The following is a 21,617-nucleotide window of genomic DNA, read 5'->3' on the forward strand; positions in this document are numbered from 1 at the left end:
CTGTGTCAAAACAGTGCTGTCCTGAGGTATTTTAGGAGGTGTCATGGTTTGACGCTGGCACAATGTGTCAAACCACGACACTAGGTTAAGGACATTCAGAATTAATTTTCAAAATTAAGACCTACCTATATTTCCTCCAATTTCATGTAAACTTTGGATCTGGCCTCTCATGTTCTGTGATGATCCACGGCTAGGATGGAAAAAAAACCTTTCAGTTTGTCCTTCTGTTATAACCACTGCCTTATCACCATCTATGGTAAGCTAAAGTTTGGTATTTTTTCCCCTGTAAATTGCCTTGTCAAAACCAACAACTTCTACCAAATGGACCACTGCAGAATAATGAATCTGCTACAGAGGTACATTACTGCATTGCAATCAACTAAACCTTCTATATTATTTATTTTATATTATTTATTCAAAGAACAGAATTATGTGGTAACATGGGAAGACTTTGCAGAAAAGACTTTCAGACACAATTTGCCATTTCCCATAAGTGTTAATAATTATTACCCTACAGAAATAAAAACATTCTAGACTTATGAATAGATGTAAAACAATCCCTTTGGGTTCTCTATGTGGCAAGTCTATAAAATGTATGTTTAATGTATATTTTTAGTAGTGGTGTAAGGGAGGGCAGATTGATTCTGTACAGAGACAATTATTAAGTAAAATAAAAAGAGTAAGGTAAGTGTTAAAATTTCTTTGATTGACATAACCATAAATTAGCAATTTTAGATTAGAAAAAGAGTTCTTGTAACACAATGAATCTTTGAAGAGTGAGCAATCTATTAATTTATAGTTCTGACATTGTTGTTCAGGAAAAACAAAATGTTCTGCTTTACCCACCTGTTTTCACAGTGGAATCGAGCCAGGATGTCTTTGGCTTTCGTTTGGCTGTTGAGTTGAATTGCCATAGAGACTTTTGAATGCAGTGGAGCATAAACTCTTATCACCCCCTCGGGTATGTCAGACTGCAAGTATGGAGGGAAAGTGACAGCTCCCTAAAATCAATATTCAATAGAGTAAGTCTAAGGCAAATATTGCTCTAGCTCAATTTGGAAGCAGTTCTGCAACCTCATTTGAGGCTGCTTGCAAAACTCACTGTCCTGCATTCTCTTGGCTATTCAAAAGACATTTACAGTCATACAAATGCAAATTTGTAGACACAAATCAGATACAACACAAAGACACAAACTCTTTGGTAAGCAGCACATAAATGCACAAAGGGTAAAGCCCTTGAATTGTAACTTTAACTTATTTCTGTTAACACTGGTCAGTGAACCAACTGCTTATTTAAAAACATAAAAATTATTAAGAATATCTGTTTTTCCTTCTAAAGATGAAATTCTCCTGAGGCATAAAAATCCAGTTCTCTGTTTCTGCTTCCTATATCTTCAACTAGATTGAAGTGTGTGTACAGTAAAACATCAAGTACCATATGGTTTCTGTTAATTTGAAATTTGACCTTGTGTAGGGTTGAAATGATCATCTATGAAGTTTATGCACTCTTCCATGATTAATGGTGGATAAATCAATTAGCAAGGTTTGCATTCCAGTTCTAATCCAGTTAAAACCATGCTGACTAGAACACAATAGTCTCTCCAGTCTCTGTCTCTGTGTAATTTAGAACATCTGAGACCTGGGGATTGCGTTAAGTGCTCTCAACATTAAACTCAGTTATCCAAACAGAGTTTGCCTCCAATTTACCCTTCATATTTCAGCTCCTTGCCATGGCTACCCTCATTTTTATTAGATGTAAAGCCAATTACTCTGATCAATGGACTTGCCTTCCCAAAGGTGCAGTGACTTCAGTAATTGACTCTCCTCAGAGAAGGAGTCTATCTGTGTTCATCCCGGGCTGAATTTAACTCTGCAGCACAGTAGTCTACGCTGCCATTTTAAACAAACATCTCTGTCTCCATCTGCAGCACCAATGTATGTCCTACCCTACATAAAATACTTCAGTCAGTGCTGGCAAATTCTTGAGAAAGGTGAATTAGAATGTACTCACTATTCATACAAAACATTTATCTTTCTACATTTCCCCCCATACATTACCTTCTGCATTTTCTCTCTTGCCTGTACTAGATGGCTCATTCTCTATTTCTCATAACCTTGTGATATCATTCCTTCCCAATTTGTCTTTTCTTCTGTTCTTCAAGACTATTCTTCAACACCTAGTGAATACTTTACCCTTTCCTTGATTACTTCTCCTACAATTCACCAGCCTTCATTCTTTTAAACATTCATGGAAGGCTCTCTGTCAGGGACAGTCCACATATAACCATTTCTTATGAAACAGGTTAAAAACTGGCTTGGCAGTTTTGGCTGCTGTAAATCATTCTGTCTTCCTTATCTTTTCTCAATCAATTCCCAAAACTTTGTCTTATCAGAGTATTAGACTGGGAAGCACACCTTTCAAGATAACTCTCAAATCAGCTTATTTTGTATGGCAAAATTTCCTCCGCACACGCAGAATCTCTCATGAGATAAAGGAAGGAGGCTGTTTAAAGCTGCCCTTGAAACCTGTATCTTTTTATCATACCTCTGGTCTTTCAGGTCTCTCCCGTTCCATGGTCTTTCTCCTCAAAAGTTTTCTCACTCCTTTGTCAAACATCAGCTGTCTCTTGCTGTTGTTCATTGCTGCCTCATTCATTTTTCTCACTTGGGAAATCAGGAAGGATGGGACCTAGAAGGGGGAAACCAGATCTGAGAATATACAGTAGTTTTTCCTCAATGTGTAGGGTCTTTAGAAGGGCACAAATTTTGCGCAGCAGAAACTCTGTTTATTCCTAGAAGATATGTGCAATCAGTAGCTTTCTCTAACAACCTACAGTTATTCCTTTGGTGAAACTGCAGATCATCTTTCATGCCATATGAAACGTTAAAGCGATGCTTGCAAATGCAAGAGGTAGTCTTTGCAACCCCCTTTATGCTCTCCCTCTGTTATGAGCAAATAAGCTGAGGCTGTCAATATCTCCAGGCCAATCCTCAGAAGCTCAAAAAGTTGTACACACTTTTGTCCCATTTTATTATGGTGTAGACTTCAAACAGATATCTAACCAGGTTCAAGTTTAGACATATCACCTACACATCCAGATTAAATAATTCTTCTATGCATCACTCTCCATAAACAATGGTGTGGAAGAGGTACTTCCAGAAGGCAATTGATGCTAAAACAGGTACCTTAGATAAGAAAGGTAGCTCTCAATCCAGAAATATCTGTCAGGGTGCTTCATTCTAGACATGGAAGACTCCAGCCAGTTTCCAAAGAAACTGTTTCTCCTTGGAAGGTCAGTTTATTCTGACTTCTGTACATGTCCTGCTTATAGCAAAGTACTGCACTGCAATGGAACCATAAAGGGGGAACCAGCACTACTCACTGTCCACAGGATGTCCTGGTACCGGATTAAAAGTCGCACAATGTGTGCGGTGGTGGCGGCTGCTTGCATTTCTTGTTGGTTTGCACGTTTCCCTTTGTAGATGAAGAGGTTTGGTGCAACAATCATAGACACGTTCCACAAATTCATCTTGTTTTTCCCTTCATTAGCAACCACCTTCTTCAGGAACTGAAGAAAGGCCTGGAAAAAAAAAAAATACTTGTTTAATCTCAGGAAATAACTTACTTTTGAAATGCAGCATTTTCAAATGCACATATCTGGCAGCTATATTTGCACTTGGAAGTAAAATTCCGTGATCTTTTCATTGTATTTGGATTACTCGGATATTTGTTGTTACAATAGCCTGTGTCAACCACAGAGAAATAGTTAATGTTATCAAAATACACATTAATAAATTATCACTTAGACCATAATCCCAAATTTATAAGGCAAATACAATGTATACAGTAAGGCTTTGAATCCTGTAGTAGAGGTAAGATGTACACGTATTGCAAGGGAATAGTTACTTTCTTCATAGGTTACCAAGTGTCCATTTTGATGTATCTAGCCAGAGCTTTTTATATCGCAGTCACTTGGCGTGATTAGTCTCTCTTCAAATCTGCACCAGTTCCACATGTAGTACAACCTGAAATTTCTGCCAGCGACCCACAAACTTTTATTCTGGGATAACAAAAGCAAGACGAGCTAAGTGGTTGTTCATTGATCTTACTTCTGCACATGCTTGGCAGAGTCAAAGGAAATTAATTTCCCTTTCTGGGTAGTTTATTCAGAATTTTGCTTGAATGATTAAACAGCACAGACTGCAGCTGTGGCTAGAGTTGGGGTCTTCCAATGAGTCCTTCTGCAATATTGTTCTGGTTTCAGCTGGGATAGAGTTAATTTTCTTCCTTATATCTGGTACAGCATTGTGTTTTGGATTTAGGATAAGAATAATGTTGATAACACACTAATGTTTTAGTAGTTGCTAAGCAGTGTTTACGCTTAGTCAAGTGTAATCTTTAGCTTCTCATGCTGCCTTGCCAGCAAGGGGGCTGGGGCTGCACAAGGACTTGGGAGGGGATATAGCCTGGAGAGCTGACTCCCAAGGGGTATTCCATACTATATGGCATTGTGCTCACTATCTAAACTGTGGGGAAAACTAGTCTTGGCCCACTACTCAAGAACTGGCTGGGCATCAGTCAGTGAGTGGTGAAAAACTGCATTGTGCACACTTTGTCTGCTCCAATTAATTAATCATTATTATTTTCACATTCATTTCTGTCCTATTAAACTGTTGTTGTCTCAACCCGTGAATTTTATTTTTCTTTTCAAATTTTCTCACCCATCCCACTGGGAGGGGGAGGAGTGAAGGAATGGCTGTGTGGTGGTGTGTTGACTTTAGATGGAGTAGAGTTAATTTTCTTCATGCTGACTGGTATAGGGTTTTATTTGGGACTTGTGCTGAACACAGTGTTTATAATATAGATTTTTTTTTTTTGTTATTGCTGATTAGGACTTGCTCAGAGCCAAGGCCTCTTCTGATTTTCGTGCTGTCACAGTGCTGAGATGCATGAGAAATCAGGAGGAAATACAGCCAGGACAGGTGACCGAAAAGATATTCCAGACCACGTGACATCATGCTCAGTGTAAAAAGGTGGGAGGAAGATGAAGGAAGGGGGGGACTTTTGGAGTGATGGCATTTGTCTTCCCAAGTAACTGTTACATGCAGTCAAGCCCTGCTCCCCTGGTGATGGCTGAAACACCTGCCTGCCCATGGGAAGTGGGAGTTCCTTTGTTTGCTCTGCTTTCATGAACAGTCTTTGTTTTCCTTTTAAATTACATTTATCTCAACTCATTAAATTTCCACAGCTTTTACACTTACTCTCTCCCTCATCCCACTGATGGGGGAGTGAGCGAGAAGCTGCACATGCTTGGTTGCTGGCTAGGGTTAAACCATGACAGGTATTAGCTGCCTCTTGGTTAAACGATGAAAACCATACCATTAAAACCACTGTCTTGGTACCCTGACATAGCAATTAAAACATTTTTACAAACCCAAGAATTACAAAATAGAAACTGTATTGGAGAAGTTTCTAAGATCTCATTATAGACAAGAGAGTGGAGCTGTGTAAAGTTTTGTCATCACTTCTATTTTTGTACAGAAGCCTAATTAATAACAAAGTAATAATTAAGACTACTCCTCTAGCATGTGTTTTATATATGCAGCTCTATATCCAAATGAACTTTGGTAGCAGAAACAAGCCCCATTCTTTACAGAGCACTAGTAGACCTCCAGGTGCTTTGAAGACAGATGTTATTCTTGTCCCTTGTTACAGTATAAATAAATTCAGGTAAAGAAGGCACCTGAACTCATAAGGTTGTGTCTAAACTGACTAATGAAAGGCTTTCAGAGATGGGAGACCTGATGAAATGTCTGGAGGTTCCCAGGAAGCTTCTTCACTCAGGTTTCCTTGATGTAGAAATAGGCTCAAAGATGCAACCAGTGTCTCTTAGGGTTAGGACATAGCTGCAGTCAGATCTGGGAGCTCCCAAACATCTAAAATGCATGTAGCCACTGTGTTCATATCAGAAATTAGAACAAGGGGGTGGGCATGGATTTATAAGGCAAACTGAGAGTGAGGTCCTGACATCTGTGCTACAGATGCATATTTTTACTTTGGACTGCATGCTGCAGCCTGGTCCAGTGTCCTGAAATCGCCCTTCAAGTACCAGGAGTGCACTAGTCAAGCTCCTACAGGGCAGCTTCTCTTTCAAATTCATCCTGGAGAATTTCAGTTATACAAAAAATCCAGAAAGTGGACCTCCTTTGTTCAAACTAAGCAAGGAATATGCCTCTTTGAAATGAGTGCTCCATAACAATGATGCCTGAGATCCAGCAGTTGGATACTCCCAGCAATTTCTTAATTGCTTGTAAAAGAAATGACAGCCAGGAAATTTAAACATCTTTTGAGGGAAATCATCAAAAAACACAGATGAATACTTTCTTGGTGTAGCATATGAAAAGAATGAGTCTCTCATTTGAAAGTCAAATCACCACAGGTGATAGCAGGTGAAGCAGGTGATAGCAAATGAAGAACATACCTTGGCTGTGTCTCTGTTGGCTTCAGGCATCAGCATGATCAACAAATGCAAAGCTTGTAGTTGTAACTTGATCTTGGAGATTTCTAAGGACATGAATAATTAATGCTTTTGAAATCCCAACTGCAATTGATTTGTTCTAAAAACCTTGTGTGTCAGCAGTTCTAGAAATACCAGCTAGTGCCCGGTTAAGACTATCATGATTAGGTGTTAATTAACCTTACACTTTTCCCCAAATACAAAATCACCTTAATGAGTGGGTTTTTCCTCATCTTGGATCTTTGTCACACAGGGATACAAGGTGCTATAAAATTTTATCCATATTACTATGTGAATCAATATACAATCCAGGATTTTTTTTGTATTAGCTAGTTTCTCTTAGATATCTGTGTATTTGTTGTAGGGAAGAAAGTCACTTTATTCTGCACAGACATCTCCTGTTCAATCTTCTCCCTGCTGCTGAGCCATTTTAACTGCATGCAGCCTGGAACTCAAAAGCAGTCCACACACGCTCAGATATGTGAAGTTTATGGAGAGAAGTCACCTCCTTCTGCCCTTTAAGCTACTCATGGAGACACTGAAAGCATGACTGCAACCTTATGTAAAGATCCTCACTTTTCTGTACCAATTTGCTAAAAAATTCACCATCCTGAGACCTTCAGCCTGTCCTAGCTCGAGTGACTTTACAGTGAAGTCATAGGTATGGCAAGGTACAATTGCATTCTTCCTGGAAGAGAAATGAACAAAATGTGCTGAGATTGAGAGGGTGTATGTACACTGAAAACAAAGCCCAGCTGCCTGAACCTTTCTGTGCTCACACATATCTCTCTACCAATGGTCTGACCTCAACATAAACTTTAACAGAAATAAAATAGGTCCAGTAGATAAAGGACAGTGATTTGAGTTTACCTTGCAGAAATTTTCATTTATGAAACCTACAGTTAATGTGAAGCAGAGTCTATATATGAAAGTCATTACTCAGTCACTGTTTACTCACAGGTTCCAAATTTTACATTAAACGATTGTTTTGTTCACATAACAAGCCTGTGCTATTAGCTGAATGCAGACACCTTTCTCATTTGAAAACAAAACAAAACCTTGCAGAAAATTAAAATGCTTAGATGAAGCGCTGAGTCTGTTTTTCTCTCTACTTCAGAGGGAGAAAAAAATTACATGACTTTTCTCTATATACTTCAGAGAGAGAAAAGAAATGTAATGTCTGCTCTTGCATTTTATCATATTATCAGTCCATACTAACTCCATTTCCACATACTTTCTACTAGCGTGATGAATGCAGGCAGATATTCTACTGTGAAGAGTGGGCTTGGGAGTTCTCTTATAAACATTTTTAGCAGTCCTGCTGCATCGTTATTTCGTACTTGGTCCCAGTCAAAGGTGTCTTCATAAAATTTTGCCTCAAGTTCTTGATGGAGATTCTGAAAAATAAAAGAAACACTTGGCCTTCAATCATTGCTGCTGATCCAGCAGTTTGTGATCACTTCTGAAATCCCATTACAAGCAGCAGACAGGTTTGTACAGCACTTGAACTAAAGCAGTCCTTACCTGGTGACAGCCATGTGGGGCTCGGAGCAGGTTAACAAGTCAAGTTCCTGCAGATATTTGGCTACCCAGGCTAAATTTGGTTTGCTATATCTAGATTTCTGCCAGTGAACAATTTGAACCACCTTAAAACAAGACATTTTGTGCAACGTCTTAGAACTAGAAGCAGAAAACTCAGCACAGCTGTTCTTTTTGTTTAAAACACTCTCCAGAGGTTTTGACCCTTAAGTTACAAAGGAGTGCCGTTTCTTCCTCACTGCCAGTGAACTTGCTAGATATTCTGAATCCATGGGCATTGAGCAAATAGCTTAAAAATCAGGTCCTCCCATCTTTGAAAAGAAGTTTTATGTTAAGATAATTATAGTTATATTTGGTCAAATTATAGAAAAATAAAGATTCAAAACCATTACTTTCAGAAAAAACTTTAATGCATAAAAACCCCCCTCAAACCTCTAAAAACACAGGAGAGGTTAAGACAGAATTGATGATGATACCATTTTGGGTTCCCATTTAATCCCCTTGTTCTCCAATGGCAGCATCCTGCTCCATAACAGAGGTCAGTTAAGTTCTGAAGGGTCACTATCCAGTGTTCAAAACACATATGTGAAAGGGAAATACTCAGCAAGGTTCCTAGTAGGAACAGGATTTGGCTTCAAACCCAGATCACCGTTCAAAAAATGCAAGGTCCTCAAAAAATTGTTGAGTTAAAAAGATTGAAGGACAGTATTTTAATATAAGGACATCCATAAATAATGCAGCTTTCACAATTATTACTGGCCAAACACTGTCCTATCCATAGGAAGTTTGTTGCTGCTTTTTACGAGACCATTTATAACAAAATATATCTGTAGCAAATACTCGGTTTCAGATCATGATTTTGTCAGATGTACTTTAATATTATGCAAAAAGTTCAGTCCCTTCAGGCAGAAAAGCTTTTAAAAATGAATTCTGCTTGCCACGTCTCACATGAATGGAAGGAAATTACATATCAAGTATAGTCACAAATAATGAAGCCAAATGGTTGCACAAACGGAAGTAGAAAGTCATTCAGGATTTGGCATAAAATGTTAGTGTCATTTTTACTAGCACATTGTACTGGTTTTAATCTGGGCTATTTCAGCTTCCTCTGTATTCACATCCTTTGCACATAATCAATGCAAACACCTAGACTGAATTCTCTCCTGTAACTGACTGGAAATGTGGAACAGAAATCCTCACCTCATCAAAAGCACAAGAGGACATAATTCTACTCCACATTTTTCTGCTGAGAACTGGGAAAAAGCCACAAAAACAGAATGCAAGATTTTAATGTTATATATATATGTATCTATATGTCTCCACACAGGTAAGCATGTATTTTATACATTCAATTCCCTCCCTCCCCTGCCTTCCTGCCTTGTAAACATGTATCTATGTATGCATCTAATACTTTTAAAATATGTGCTGTAATTTTTTTAAACATGACTGATCCTTCACTAGACTATCATACAGTTTTGGTTCACTGGAACTTTTGTTACAGAGGAAAACTTGTATTCATTTCTTCTACTCTTTATTTTATAGAAGAGAAACCTTTAATCATTTCCATATGCCTTTTCTTTTCTAAACAGCACTGAAATAAAGTTGGAATGCCCTCAGGTCCTAATGTCATAATAATGTATGAAGGCTTTTGAAGGATGAAATCTGGATCTGCTTTGAAAAAATCTCTCTCTTGCTCATTGGTTTGTTGGGCAGACTCAAATGAAACCAAAACTCAAATAATTTAAAACTTCTGTATGGGCAGTTTAACTTACCACCTAGCATAGAGAAGTTGCATATGAAGTCATATCTCACAACAGCTCCCAGAATAGAGGTTGTGAAAAAGAAGTGAACAAGACACAGTGCAGTGTATGCAAAGAATATGAAAATAACTGAATTAGAGCACAGCCCAGCTGTGTAATCTCCATGGAAACACTGGAAAATTTTGAGATTGTGTGAAATAAGATTCAATCATTTGTATGAAAAAATGAGGAAGCTGAAAAGTACAGGGCAAGTTAGGAGCTCCCTTCTGCAAGATGTGGCACTTTTCAAGGCTTTGGGTACTTTTATCAATACATGGAGTCAAAGGAGCTGGGATGCTGCTGCCTATCTTTGATGTGTTTCATGTAATGATGCTTTTTCTTATTCAGCCATTTTTTATGAACCTCAGCCCACCCAATTGTTTAGCAATCCCCATCATTTGTCTGGCTTCCACAATGTTGAGACTTCCTGCCTCAGAACACAAAACTAGTTTCCTTGAGGATGAAAAAGTGGGAAGAGGATGCACTGTAAGGTGTTGCTTAAACCAGATTAAAAAAAAGCCTATGGGAAAAGAAAAAAAAAAAAAAAAACAAACCAAAAAACCAAAAATCTGGGAAAAAGATAGACCCTACTAAGCCCAGAAAAAAAGCCCAACCAACCAAAAAACTGCCTTGTTTTTCTAATTTGCCTCCTCCAGCTCCTGGAATGAAGTTGGTCTGGAGAAACAATTGCAAATATTACTGGCCCACAGTGTCAGGTGATTGGGTGCCAATTATACTGTGTTCATAGCCCACAAATAGCCTGTGAAAATGCAGTACTTCAGGCTGCCAGCAGTGAACAGAGGCCAAATTTCTCTCACTTGGATCATGAAATTGCAAGATCACAGACGATAAATGAAAAATAAAATGACACAGAGGTTAAAATGACATAGAATAAGATCTTTATCTGATGTTCACTCACTTTAGGAACTCTGCATTTCTGAAATAAATTAAAACAGAGATAAGACGACAGCAATTTTGGATGACAGAGATAAAGTGAAAGGATGTCTAAAAGTTTTATGGAGAAAAATCACATTCAACATCCTCTGTGCTTTATATAGAACATTAACTAAATCAAAGTAATAGACTAAATGGCCTGTGATTTATTGGTTCCCAGGAACTAATCTGACCTTTCACTGGCAGGAGTAGGAATGCTGAGCTACACAGATCAGTATTTATGTGCACTCTGAATTTGTGTGTATCCTGTATTATTTTACATAGAGTCTGTGGTCCAGAAGACGGAAAACTGTCTTGAGTGTATACCTTGACTCTGGAGGCAGATCCAGGAACCCGCAGAATTCCTTCAGTTTCCAAACCTGTTTCCTCAAGCTTGAGCAGCAGCTGAAAGAAGAGACAAAAAATCCAGGAAAATACTCAGAAGTGCTTAAGAATACTCCTGACTTTCTTTTCAAACTAGGTATCCTTGAAACTAATCTGAAAAAAGATACATTTCTATGGAATCAGCTATTGAAATCCAGCCAGCTCATGTAAATAAATCTGCCTAATTTGTTTCCACAGTCCTGATCCTGAAGTAAGGAGTATGCAGAGTATAGAAAACTGCTAATGCAATAGGCCCCTCTGTCCTTGACTTGAAAGTTGGCACAGCTAAAGAACAATTAACACATAAATATATTAATGAAACAGCAGATATACTTAAACACAATGGTGTTTTGAAAGAAAAATAATCTCTGAGAAATGTTTAAGTGCCCCCCAAGGGACACAATGGAAAGGTCTAGATAACATAGTTTTTTTGGAACTAAGAACTCTGATTAGAAAATGATCCCAGGATATTTTATTTTGAAATTTCTGTGAATAGAAGACTAAACTTTCCACTCCAATTGGTTATTAAAAAAACAAACAAACAAAAAAACCAAACCAAACCAAAACAAAAAAAAAAAAAACAACCAAAAAAAAGAAGCTTTGATTGTATGTAATTTTGAACACTGAGGAAAAAAAAAATTCCAGCATTTAATCATACAGCTCTGGATTTTCACCAGCAGAGCTCCTTCCTGCCCTAGCCTTGAATCTTCTAATTTCCAATGTTATCTTGATAGGGCAGCAGTGGAGCTAATTGCAAAGTCGTGTAAATGTTCAAGTCGTGTCAGTCTTTCCCCTGACACTCCCCAATACTTCTTCTTTTGTCAGTATTTACAAGGAAATCTTGCCATTTTGAGTCTGTGTAAATCTGTGCAATTGCACACATACTTGTGTCTGTGTACCTGCCTCCAAGACATCCACAGGGTATCCCTGTGTGGCCAAATGTCTCATTTAAATAGCCTTGTCTTGTCATGCAAACCTCAATCAGAATATATTGCTTCCATTCTGGAAACAGTAGCCAAGTAAATACCTATGGTTTGAATTAATGTAAAAATAAAACTCCTGAGACAACTCATCTCTGCCACTTCTGCACACACATAATTTTGCTTGGCTCTCTATTTTAATGAAAAAGGGAAACAGAAAGACATTTTTTCCCAAAGTTTCCTGCGTGGTATCACATAATTACAAAAATCAAAAAGAGTACCCACCACAGATAAGAAACCAAAAAAGGAGCAGATTTTCTCTCCTTGTCACAAAGTTTTCAAACCGCAATATTCGGTCACACGATCTCTAGACACCTGCCAGTCTGTAATGCTTGTCAGAAACTTTCTTATCTGATGACTCCTTTGAGTGTCAATGCATATGGTGGAAAAGCAAATCCTAGTGACCAAGAAGGCCAAGTGATACTCACTTTTTGGAAGATAAGGGGCACTTTTGTTCCAGGAACCTTCTTTTGATCATTCTCCAGCAGTACGGTGAGAGGGACTCCGAAAAGACCATTCTCTTAAACATAATAACAACAAATGTGAAAACAAGGAAACACAGGCTCATAAGCACCTTCTTTCAAAGCTGATGGACATGAAGGTGACTGCAAAGGGGATGCCACACACGGTACCTCGTCCCCGCACCCTCTCCAGGCGGTTCCTCTTCAGTTCCACGCCCAGCGCGTCGTAGAAGGCCGTGAGCTCAATCAGGGAGAGGTAGCGGATCTTCTTCATGTCTTCGGGAGAGAGGTCCCCAACCTCTGTCAGTCCAAAACGGCTTTTCCGAACAATGAACTTCTACAGTAGAAATGGGTCGCATCTTTATTTGCACCAAAGTTACAGGAAGTGAATTTTTGTTTTAAAGGAGACGCGTGGATGCGATTGGAGGTCGTGTTCAGGTAGATGGATAACAAAAAAGAGATGAACTATAGCCCTGTAAACTGGCCTGGTATGGTGACATAGCCTGAATGTAAAACTGAGCTTCTTGCTCACCATGCACCCTTGCAGTTTGATTGGGAAGTGGTGCTGGAGCACTTCAGTGCCTGCACTTCAGCTGGGACAAATGAGTTACATGCGTCTCTAAAAGTTTTGCCCAGTTTCTGCAGGATGTAGTATTTTGCCCTGCTTCTGCCTTCCCCGAAACGTCTTTGAATGCTGTTGAAGTGGCTGACACAGTTAATCATGGATATGGTTCTGTATCAATTGTGTGTGTGTAATGAATCCATGCCTGCTTTGCATAATGCTATTAATTTATGAGGTCTTACAGGGGAGTTCAAACTAAAAATCTGAGGAAAAGCCCAGAAGCAAAATTGCTTAGTTCAGAAGCCAACCTGCCAAATTAGTGCTATTTTTTATTACTCAAGAAAGCTTAGGAACAGGACTCCTAGCAGCTAACAAATAATTTATTTAAGTAGACTTAAACTAAATGATACTGAGTAATTTGGGGGCATGTGAAGATGTCTACATATTTTAGAAACTGCAGTGTCAGGGACCAGAGCCAGGAATGTTGCATCATAACAGATGTATTTGTACAAATGTCAAAAAGAACAAGCACCCATCAGTTTCTGACATAATTGTTAGACATAATAACAAAGTAATAGTAAAAAAACATGGTAAAAACCATGCTTTTCAAAGAACTGTGGATCTTTGGTATTGTACTCTTTTTAAAATTTAAACTAGGCATTATTAGTCAGAGGCATAAATAGTATTACAAAATTATCTCCTTCCTTTAGGGAACTGAGTGGAAATCCAGCCTCTAGTAATGTTTTGCTTCTGGAGATTTCAGCCCAGTCCTTAATTTTTTTAAACAGATTTGGACTCAAAAGGTTTAACCCATCTTTAAATTAAGCCAGTCAAACTGATTAAGAAAAAGGTAAACAAACACACAAACAAAAAACCCCAACAAACCCTAACCTAAATCAAAACAGAAATTAAACTTACACCGGATTTCAAAAGGAAGAGAGTACAAAGGACACCTAGATCATGTAGTTTAGGACTTCACAAACTACATTGCATATGATCTTTCAATAGGTGTTAACAATAATTGGGGGAGAAGGAGTGTAGGGAATGGAGTAACTTTTTTACTTGCTGCCTGGGGCATTTTTAGCCCAGAATATTCCCTCCTTAGAATGCAGCGATTCCACTGTTAGCCTTTTTTCTGAGACTTAATGTGACAAAAGCTGCATGGGAGTTAGCCTCCTGATGAAACATAAAATACTAAAGAATATCTAGACATTTTGGTTCCAGTGATGCAAAAAGTGCAAAAGTTTTCACCTTGGAAAAAAGGAAAAAAATCCAGACTGTATACATATATTTTCTGGGGTGGAAGAGAAAAAATTCTAAGCACTGCAAAACTGATTAAAAAGGGTACTACAAAGATTTTCCACAGTGGCTGTTTGACTCCTAGGGGTCACTATGATGTGATGCTGTGGTTAATACAAACTTTGGGTCTGGCTCTCTTTCTCTGTCTTGTGTCACAATTTTCCAGTGGTTTTTCTTATGGTGTAATATGCAGGTCTGAAAGAGGCTGTGCTACCCTGAAATTGGATTACTAACGTTTTGGCTAAAGATCATGTCTGATATTTTGCGATGTTGTTTCTATGTGGAACTGTGCAGTGTACTCAGACTTGTAGTTCTGTGGTATCTTCAACTAAGTCACATGGACCACGGTCCCACATTGGAGAAATCACATGTACTCTGGGGAAATCCCTATGCTCCTGGGGATGTTGAGTTGACTCTTGTAGGAGTCAGAGGACTCCCTGCTGCAGGGGACATGCTATTTTATGATATATAATATCTGTGCAGCTCTGTACACACCATCAATGAAGCTGGCTATGTTGTCAGGCCTGCCCTGGAGAAAGTGTGATGTTGCACAGCCTCCAGTGTAGCCCCATTGTCCCACTGTCCTTCCGAGTGCAGGTGACTGGTTGCTCAGTGTAACGGAGTGAGAGGTGATTTTTCTGCTGAGGCCCATTACAGTCTAAGTCATCATGGGAGAAAACCAAACACCACGAGCGGCAGCAGATAAAGGCAAGGGAAAGGCCAACATCAACAGCTACGATGAACTTTATTCAGAAACACTCTGCAATGACCTGGCATGTTTCTTGTGTGGTCTTCTGAGCTCATAAAGTTATGTTCTGCATACAGAGCAGTTCAACTCCAGCACAATACTGGCGTTTTCTAAGGCTTATCAATTATGAATCCACAGATCCATGATATTCAATATAGCATCTTCTCTTCCCTCTTTGTTATCAGTTTCCCTGCTCTGTCAGCTGGGAATTGTCTGTGCTGTTGCAGAGAACAATTTGTGAGTGTGCATGTGTTGTAGTAAAGACCAAAATCATGATGAGTGTAGAGATGCCCTTAGTCACCACAGGACACCAAGTTATCCCCACAAAAAATCCTCAAAAAACCCCCAAACAATGAAAGATAAAAAAAAAAAAAAAGCACAGGGATTTCACATAAATTATGTAATCTACTTGGTGTCCTATCACTCAACATAGAAACTTAATTCTGCATCTCGTCTTCTTCCTTGGTGGAATCTGAGATGGACAACCGCCTAATTCTCAGATAATTCAATGTCTGTGTGGATTGTAACAATTTCAGATTAGTTTGGGACCTCAGGACATCACAACATCCAGGAAATTTTTCCAAATACTTTACAGCTACTTCATACATGTCACTGAAGAGCTGGTATTGGAAGCACTAAATTAATGCTTCAGTTTTCAGTGATGGAAGTTGTGAGGGCTGATGTGAGTAGAAAATTGACTTCCATGACTTCATGAAATAATTCCAGATAATGACACAACTGCTCAGTGCGTGTCTGGTTGGATGATATGGCAAGATTTTCTTGAACAATTCATGTAGTATCTCCTACAGTGTGACTGCACTCAATACTGACTGGAAACAGCCAGTACTGCTGCAGGAATAAGGTTTGCTTTCCTCCCTTCATCTGCAAAGCAATTTTAAATCCCTGTGTTAACAAAGGCATATAATCTGTGGGGGAAAAAAAGTAGGAAAGCAGACTGGTAATGAAAATGATTGTTAGTTTTAATGCCAATAAGCAGTTTTATTTCTGTGTGAAAAAATTGTGGATGATGCAATATTTGTGGACTGAGTTATACATACTCATCTGGGTGCACATATTCATGATGGATAGAAGTAAAAACCTGGCTTGGATATCCGTATTAACTTTGGGAATCAGTCACAGGCAGTAGGCAGGCACACCAAGAAGCCTCTACAGAGCACACACTACAAAGGCCAGATCATGTATCTCAACAGACTCCATTGTGCTGGGGATATAAAACAGGAAATTGCTGTGTTAAAGAAAACAATCGAGGAAATATATGGAGAAGAAACTTACTGGCAAAGCTGAGTCTTCCTTTTTGAACCTCTGGTTTTTTGGCCACTCTTGGGTTTTCAGAAGAACTGTAATGGATTCTGAGAAAGAGACATCATAGGAGAGCTCTTCTGTTATGGATGGGCTGCCCTTATCTGTTCCACAGTCTAGACAGCTCTTAGCTGAAAATAAGGGAAATTATATATGAATAATGAATTGCATTTAGTACAGAGACATTAAAAATTGAACCAAGAAGACAAAATTATTGAGAAAGGAATAAAGGAAGTGCTTCAAAGAGGAATTTCAGTGCAAACCACAGCATGTTCCTATTTTGTCTTGAGTAAATAACCCCTTAGAAATAAAATCCTTATTTTTCTTTTAGATTATTTAACTTGTTGCTTTCTGTGAGAAAGATAGTCAAGCTGGAACTTCCTGTTTATCAGGAATAACCCAGATTTTTTACTACATCCTTGTCTTCCCAGGCCAGCAAACTGTGGTGGCACTTGTCAAATGAACAATTACAAATAAAAGGTCTTGACAGAAAAATGCTGTTGACACAGTTTTTCAGCTTACTGATGACTTATTTACAATCACAAGACATTGTGCATATATTTTATGTAGTCACATATACTATTCCTCATTGTTGATAGTTTAGGTGTATAGCACCATAATAGGACAAAACATATAATATTCCAGTTTGAAAAACACTATATTTACTGGCATTTATAGTAGATATTGTGAAATGACTTATTGCTCTTCTCTAAAATTTAGTCACCTCCTTAAATTACTGGATGTCAGAGGAAAATTTTTGAAATCAATACAATCAAGTCCAGAAATATGCTATTGTCATGGAGGCCAAAGTGTGAAAACATAAATGAGTTACAGGGTTGTCAACTTTCTTGACAGATCTCTAGTATCTCAGGTCAATTTTTATTTTTCCTGTAAGGTTGAGCTCCTAAATCTATTTGTGATATAATCATAAATTTAATTGAAAGTGAAGTAAAATTTCTGCCCTCAGGACTACAAAGAAGAATTTACTAACATGGCACAAATGTATTCAAAAGCCATGGCAATCAGAAAGTGAATTAAAAAACATTACATGTTTTATAAACTTGTGCATGCCCCATGTTCTCTGAATCACTGTGTTTACAGTTACAGGGACTTTTTTGCAGCACCACATATTTTACAAGTCTGATATGAAAAAAGTTAAGTGTTATTAAGTGGCTTCTGGTTTCTGAACTGTGGCTTTAGTTGTTGTCTAATGTCCAAGCCATTTAAGATGTTTTCCATCTCTTTTTCCACCATTGGACCTGGAACCACGGACTACTCATGGTACCCCTGGGCATTTGGTTCCTCATCTGCTTCAGTAAAACTGCTTGCAGAGCAGAAGTATCAGCAGAGCAGCTTTTGCCACCAAGGAAATGAAAATGTCTGTGTCACTGTATCCAAACATCCAAGGGATTAGTTTAGAAATTTGGGTATCAATATCCCTCTAGTTAAGCCCTGAACAATGGTGATGGGAAGAGCTTTCAAACAAAGAGATGAACATTCTCGTGGAAGGTTGCTGACTGACAATTATCCAGACACTGAGTAGAGGAGAACTATTACTTTCATTAGCACTGCCAATCACTGTCAGGGCAAGGAATGTAAGGGATAACACCATTCACAGATCAGAATAACAGGGCACAACTAGGAAAATTGATGAATTTCTAATACTACAATTTCTGCAGTACTGGAGAAGAAATGTGGAGAAAATATACCTCTTTGATTTGCAACAAGAAAATACACTGATGACATATTTTGGACAAATTCTGCATGATATTGCTTACAGATTAGTTTTACATTCCCAGCCTTGCAATGATCAGAATTTTTTAGATGCTGATGCCTCAAGGGCAGCAGTCTGTGTCTGTACAATGTTGGTCTTTAATAGGAAATTTTGGTTCCTGCATGACAATAAGCTGACAATGATTTTAAAGAAATACACGCAGCACTGCCCCAACATGAAAGAGGGGACTAACCTCTGAACCAGAAAATGGTCTTTCTGTCTGTCATTTTACTAAGAGGAAGTGAACACTGGTTACATGTTGTCATACTCACAGCTAACTGATTTCCAAACTGGCTTCTGCCCAGGAAGCTGGATACCATTAGAAGATACTGGTGACACTGGAACTGTCTCAAATGTGGGCTGATAGGCAAGGAAAAATGATCAGACTGCAGTGAAGGCAAATGTCTATGGACAGCAACTGCTACAGTTCAAGCAAAGGTGTATCATTCTCAGCTTACACTCTCTTGACAAGATTAAACAGCATGTTGTGATTCATCAGAGTATATTTTTATAGCCAAGCCTGAGAATCAATCTTCCCCAGACTGCACAGATTTGACCACGTGGAGGTCACTAATACTGCAGCTTGCTGTACCTAATGAGTCCTGTCCTATAAAATGACTGAAATTAGCTAAGTAAATTGCTATACAGAATTAGGCTAACTGAAAGGTCCTCCTCAAATTGTAATTCATCCTGGCTTTAATCATTTTGGCCACAAACCTTTTTGAAGACTCTCTGGCACGTGTTGAATACCCACTATTCCCAGGGACCTGTCAGAAATCAGTCAGTCTGCTACCTCTTGTGATTTGGGCATCAGAAAGCTATTAAAGGATGGATGTCCTCCATAGGTTATACACTAATACTTTTATCAGTGAATTGCAACAAACAACTTGAGGGAACAAAGAAATATTTTCTATATTCAAATTCATTTCTTTCCACTCCAGAAACCATTCTGCATTGCAGAGAAGTTTCATTATAGACTCTCACTGTGGAGGCTGGGAAATGGGACTGAGAATATGACATTTTCAGGTGCCCCACTAATTGTGCTTGGCAGCCCAGGGAGTGACTTTCAAGCAGTGTTACCTCTTCTTAGCAATGGAGTTTTGGCCTTGTCCTCAGCAGTTTTGTGGCTCATAAAGACAAATCTGAGTGTTTGTGTTCCATGGGAAATAGCAGCTCAACTATTTGTTCTTGAGTAAAAAACAAACAAACAAAACAAAAACAAGGTCAGGAATTATAAAACTGCTCTGAAGGTTACTCAGTGAAAGTAACTACAATGTTCCAAACATGTCTTACATTTTTTCTGCTGTTATTTGCATCCTTGTGGGAGGACCTGAAGCCCCCAGCCTTTCTCAAACCTGCTGTCTCACACACCCTGAGCCTGATGGAACAGCCCCAGTTTTCCAGATGAACCTGCAGCTGTAGGCCCCCATGAGCCCTTAAAATCAGCTCTTTTAATTGCTCTTTAAATTGCTAAGTCAGCTGTTTATCAACAAGTAGCAATGCCTCAGGGAAGAAATTATGTTTTCCCCAGTTGTAGTCAATGTGTGGGAGAAGTGTTTAGGCTGTCAAAAAAGTATCAGATATTTAAAAGACAGACAGCTCTTCCAATTGGAAGCCTGAAATAATGTTTCAGTTGTTTTATCCAATCTTATCCTCTGAGCTATTCGGGTAACAAAGTCAAATGTAACATGAATAAAATCTCTCCTGAGAAAGTCCATTCAATGGCTTGTGAACTTGATAGCAAACAGGATCTGAGTCACATGGGCTTCCTTTGCCAGAAGACTGTAAGGACCATAGATTTTTTAAAAATGAGAACTGGATACTTTTATGATAAAATCCCACAATATTTACACAAAAAGCTTCAAAAAAGCACTATAAATTTCAGGTGGGAGTACAGAACTGGAGAGGATGGCTAAACTACTCTCAGCAATTTGGGAAAATCAGCCATAAAAGTAGTTATGCTTCTGCTTGAGATGCAGATGGAGAAATTAATGGTAAATATTAGCAACTGGCTCATATACTTTCTGTGCTCAAAATGTCTGACCCTGTGAACAATATTCAGAATAGATTTAGAGTCAGTCAAGTTTATTAAGAAAACAAGCATTTCCAGCCTTATTACATGGGTGAAATGAGTCGTGAAGCACCTGCAGTAACCTGGTTCTGATAAGCAGGGCAGAGCTGGCAGACACAGATATGGAAGATGGAGTGGACTGCACACCTCTGCCTGGCACCCAGCAGGGCTGGCAGCAGGCAGCCCTAGCCTGGGGAGCTGAATAATGTGAACTGTGCACAATAACTGGGGTACCTGAAAATGTCATATTCTCAGTCTCATTTCCCAGCCTCCACAGCAAGAGTCTATAATGAAACCAAATCTATGTCTCTTTTGTGAAAATGTCTTCCTTCCTCCCCTCCCTGCCACCCCTTTATTTTTTTTAATGTTAGGGAAACTGGGAATAAAACCTTTTTAATACATGTATTTAAAAATCCAGATTGTTTCTGTAGGGTAAAAGAAAATTAAAGAACTTTTGAAGACCTTTTCTCAATTAATGTGAAAGACTGAGAGTCAAATTGTGTCCTTAAATAAACTGGGACAGCTTTATTCATTTGCCTAGGGCTCCAGAAAAGGTGAGGCTTCCCATATCCTGATTTCTGACTGAATGTGATTCATTAGACACACTAAAATGAGCCCAACTAAAAATGTTGCTGCCACAACATACACAGGAATTTCCAAAGGGAAGATTAAATCAGAAGAGCAAGGGGAGGATTGAGATGAAGTAGATAAGACAGTTCTTTAGTAGCTACCCTCATTGTAGAAGATGTAAAACCAAATCGTTGGAGCACCAGAGAGACCAAATTTTATTTTCAGCCCTGCAGCTAAAGGAAATAGAGGCAAAAGAGGATAACATTATAGCTCTGGCCAGGATACAATCTGCCCATGCTTTGAATATATTCATATTGCCAAGCACTGCCATCACAAACACCTTTTCATGCAAATAGCTCTGGGCTAGTAAATGATTCTTCTTTAACTAGGACGTGATTTTGTCATGCATTGCTGAAGTAAAATGCTTGTCAAAAGTCTTCAGGAGTTTTAGTTCATTGCAACGTACAGGGTTGGGCTGTTAATGAACACAGTGCTTCATCTCCTCTCTACAATAACAGAATCAATGGATGTATGTGTGTCCCCCATTTGTATTCTGCCATTGATTTTTCTAAGCTCTGAGCACTAGCAGAGCCGATAGCTTCTGATGGAAGCAGCAGGGTACCAGCAGTAAGGAAAATCAGGCCACTCTGATTAATAAA

The 21,617-nt window shown here is 38.7% G+C and overlaps 1 protein-coding gene across 2 annotated transcripts in view; it reads right to left on the reverse strand.

Moving 5' to 3' along the window:
* The window catches only part of ARHGAP28 (Rho GTPase activating protein 28), a 76,102-nt gene that overhangs the window by 5,730 nt on the left and 48,755 nt on the right, over nucleotides 1–21,617 (reverse strand). The window contains exons 4-14 of one of the 2 annotated variants that reach the window (XM_053994214.1): nucleotides 18,590–18,677; nucleotides 16,517–16,674; nucleotides 12,786–12,951; nucleotides 12,582–12,673; nucleotides 11,117–11,194; nucleotides 7,753–7,915; nucleotides 6,483–6,565; nucleotides 3,384–3,581; nucleotides 2,546–2,689; nucleotides 847–1,001; nucleotides 126–190 (exon numbers count right to left, since the gene is read on the reverse strand). In XM_053994214.1, the coding sequence (XP_053850189.1) occupies nucleotides 126–190; nucleotides 847–1,001; nucleotides 2,546–2,689; nucleotides 3,384–3,581; nucleotides 6,483–6,565; nucleotides 7,753–7,915; nucleotides 11,117–11,194; nucleotides 12,582–12,673; nucleotides 12,786–12,951; nucleotides 16,517–16,674; nucleotides 18,590–18,677 (1,390 nt within the window). The remainder of the gene's footprint in view (nucleotides 1–125; nucleotides 191–846; nucleotides 1,002–2,545; nucleotides 2,690–3,383; nucleotides 3,582–6,482; nucleotides 6,566–7,752; nucleotides 7,916–11,116; nucleotides 11,195–12,581; nucleotides 12,674–12,785; nucleotides 12,952–16,516; nucleotides 16,675–18,589; nucleotides 18,678–21,617) is intronic. The other variant, XM_053994222.1, reaches the window with a different exon arrangement.

This window comes from Vidua macroura, chromosome 1 (assembly GCF_024509145.1).
Source record: "Vidua macroura isolate BioBank_ID:100142 chromosome 1, ASM2450914v1, whole genome shotgun sequence".
Lineage (NCBI taxonomy): Eukaryota > Metazoa > Chordata > Aves > Passeriformes > Viduidae > Vidua > Vidua macroura.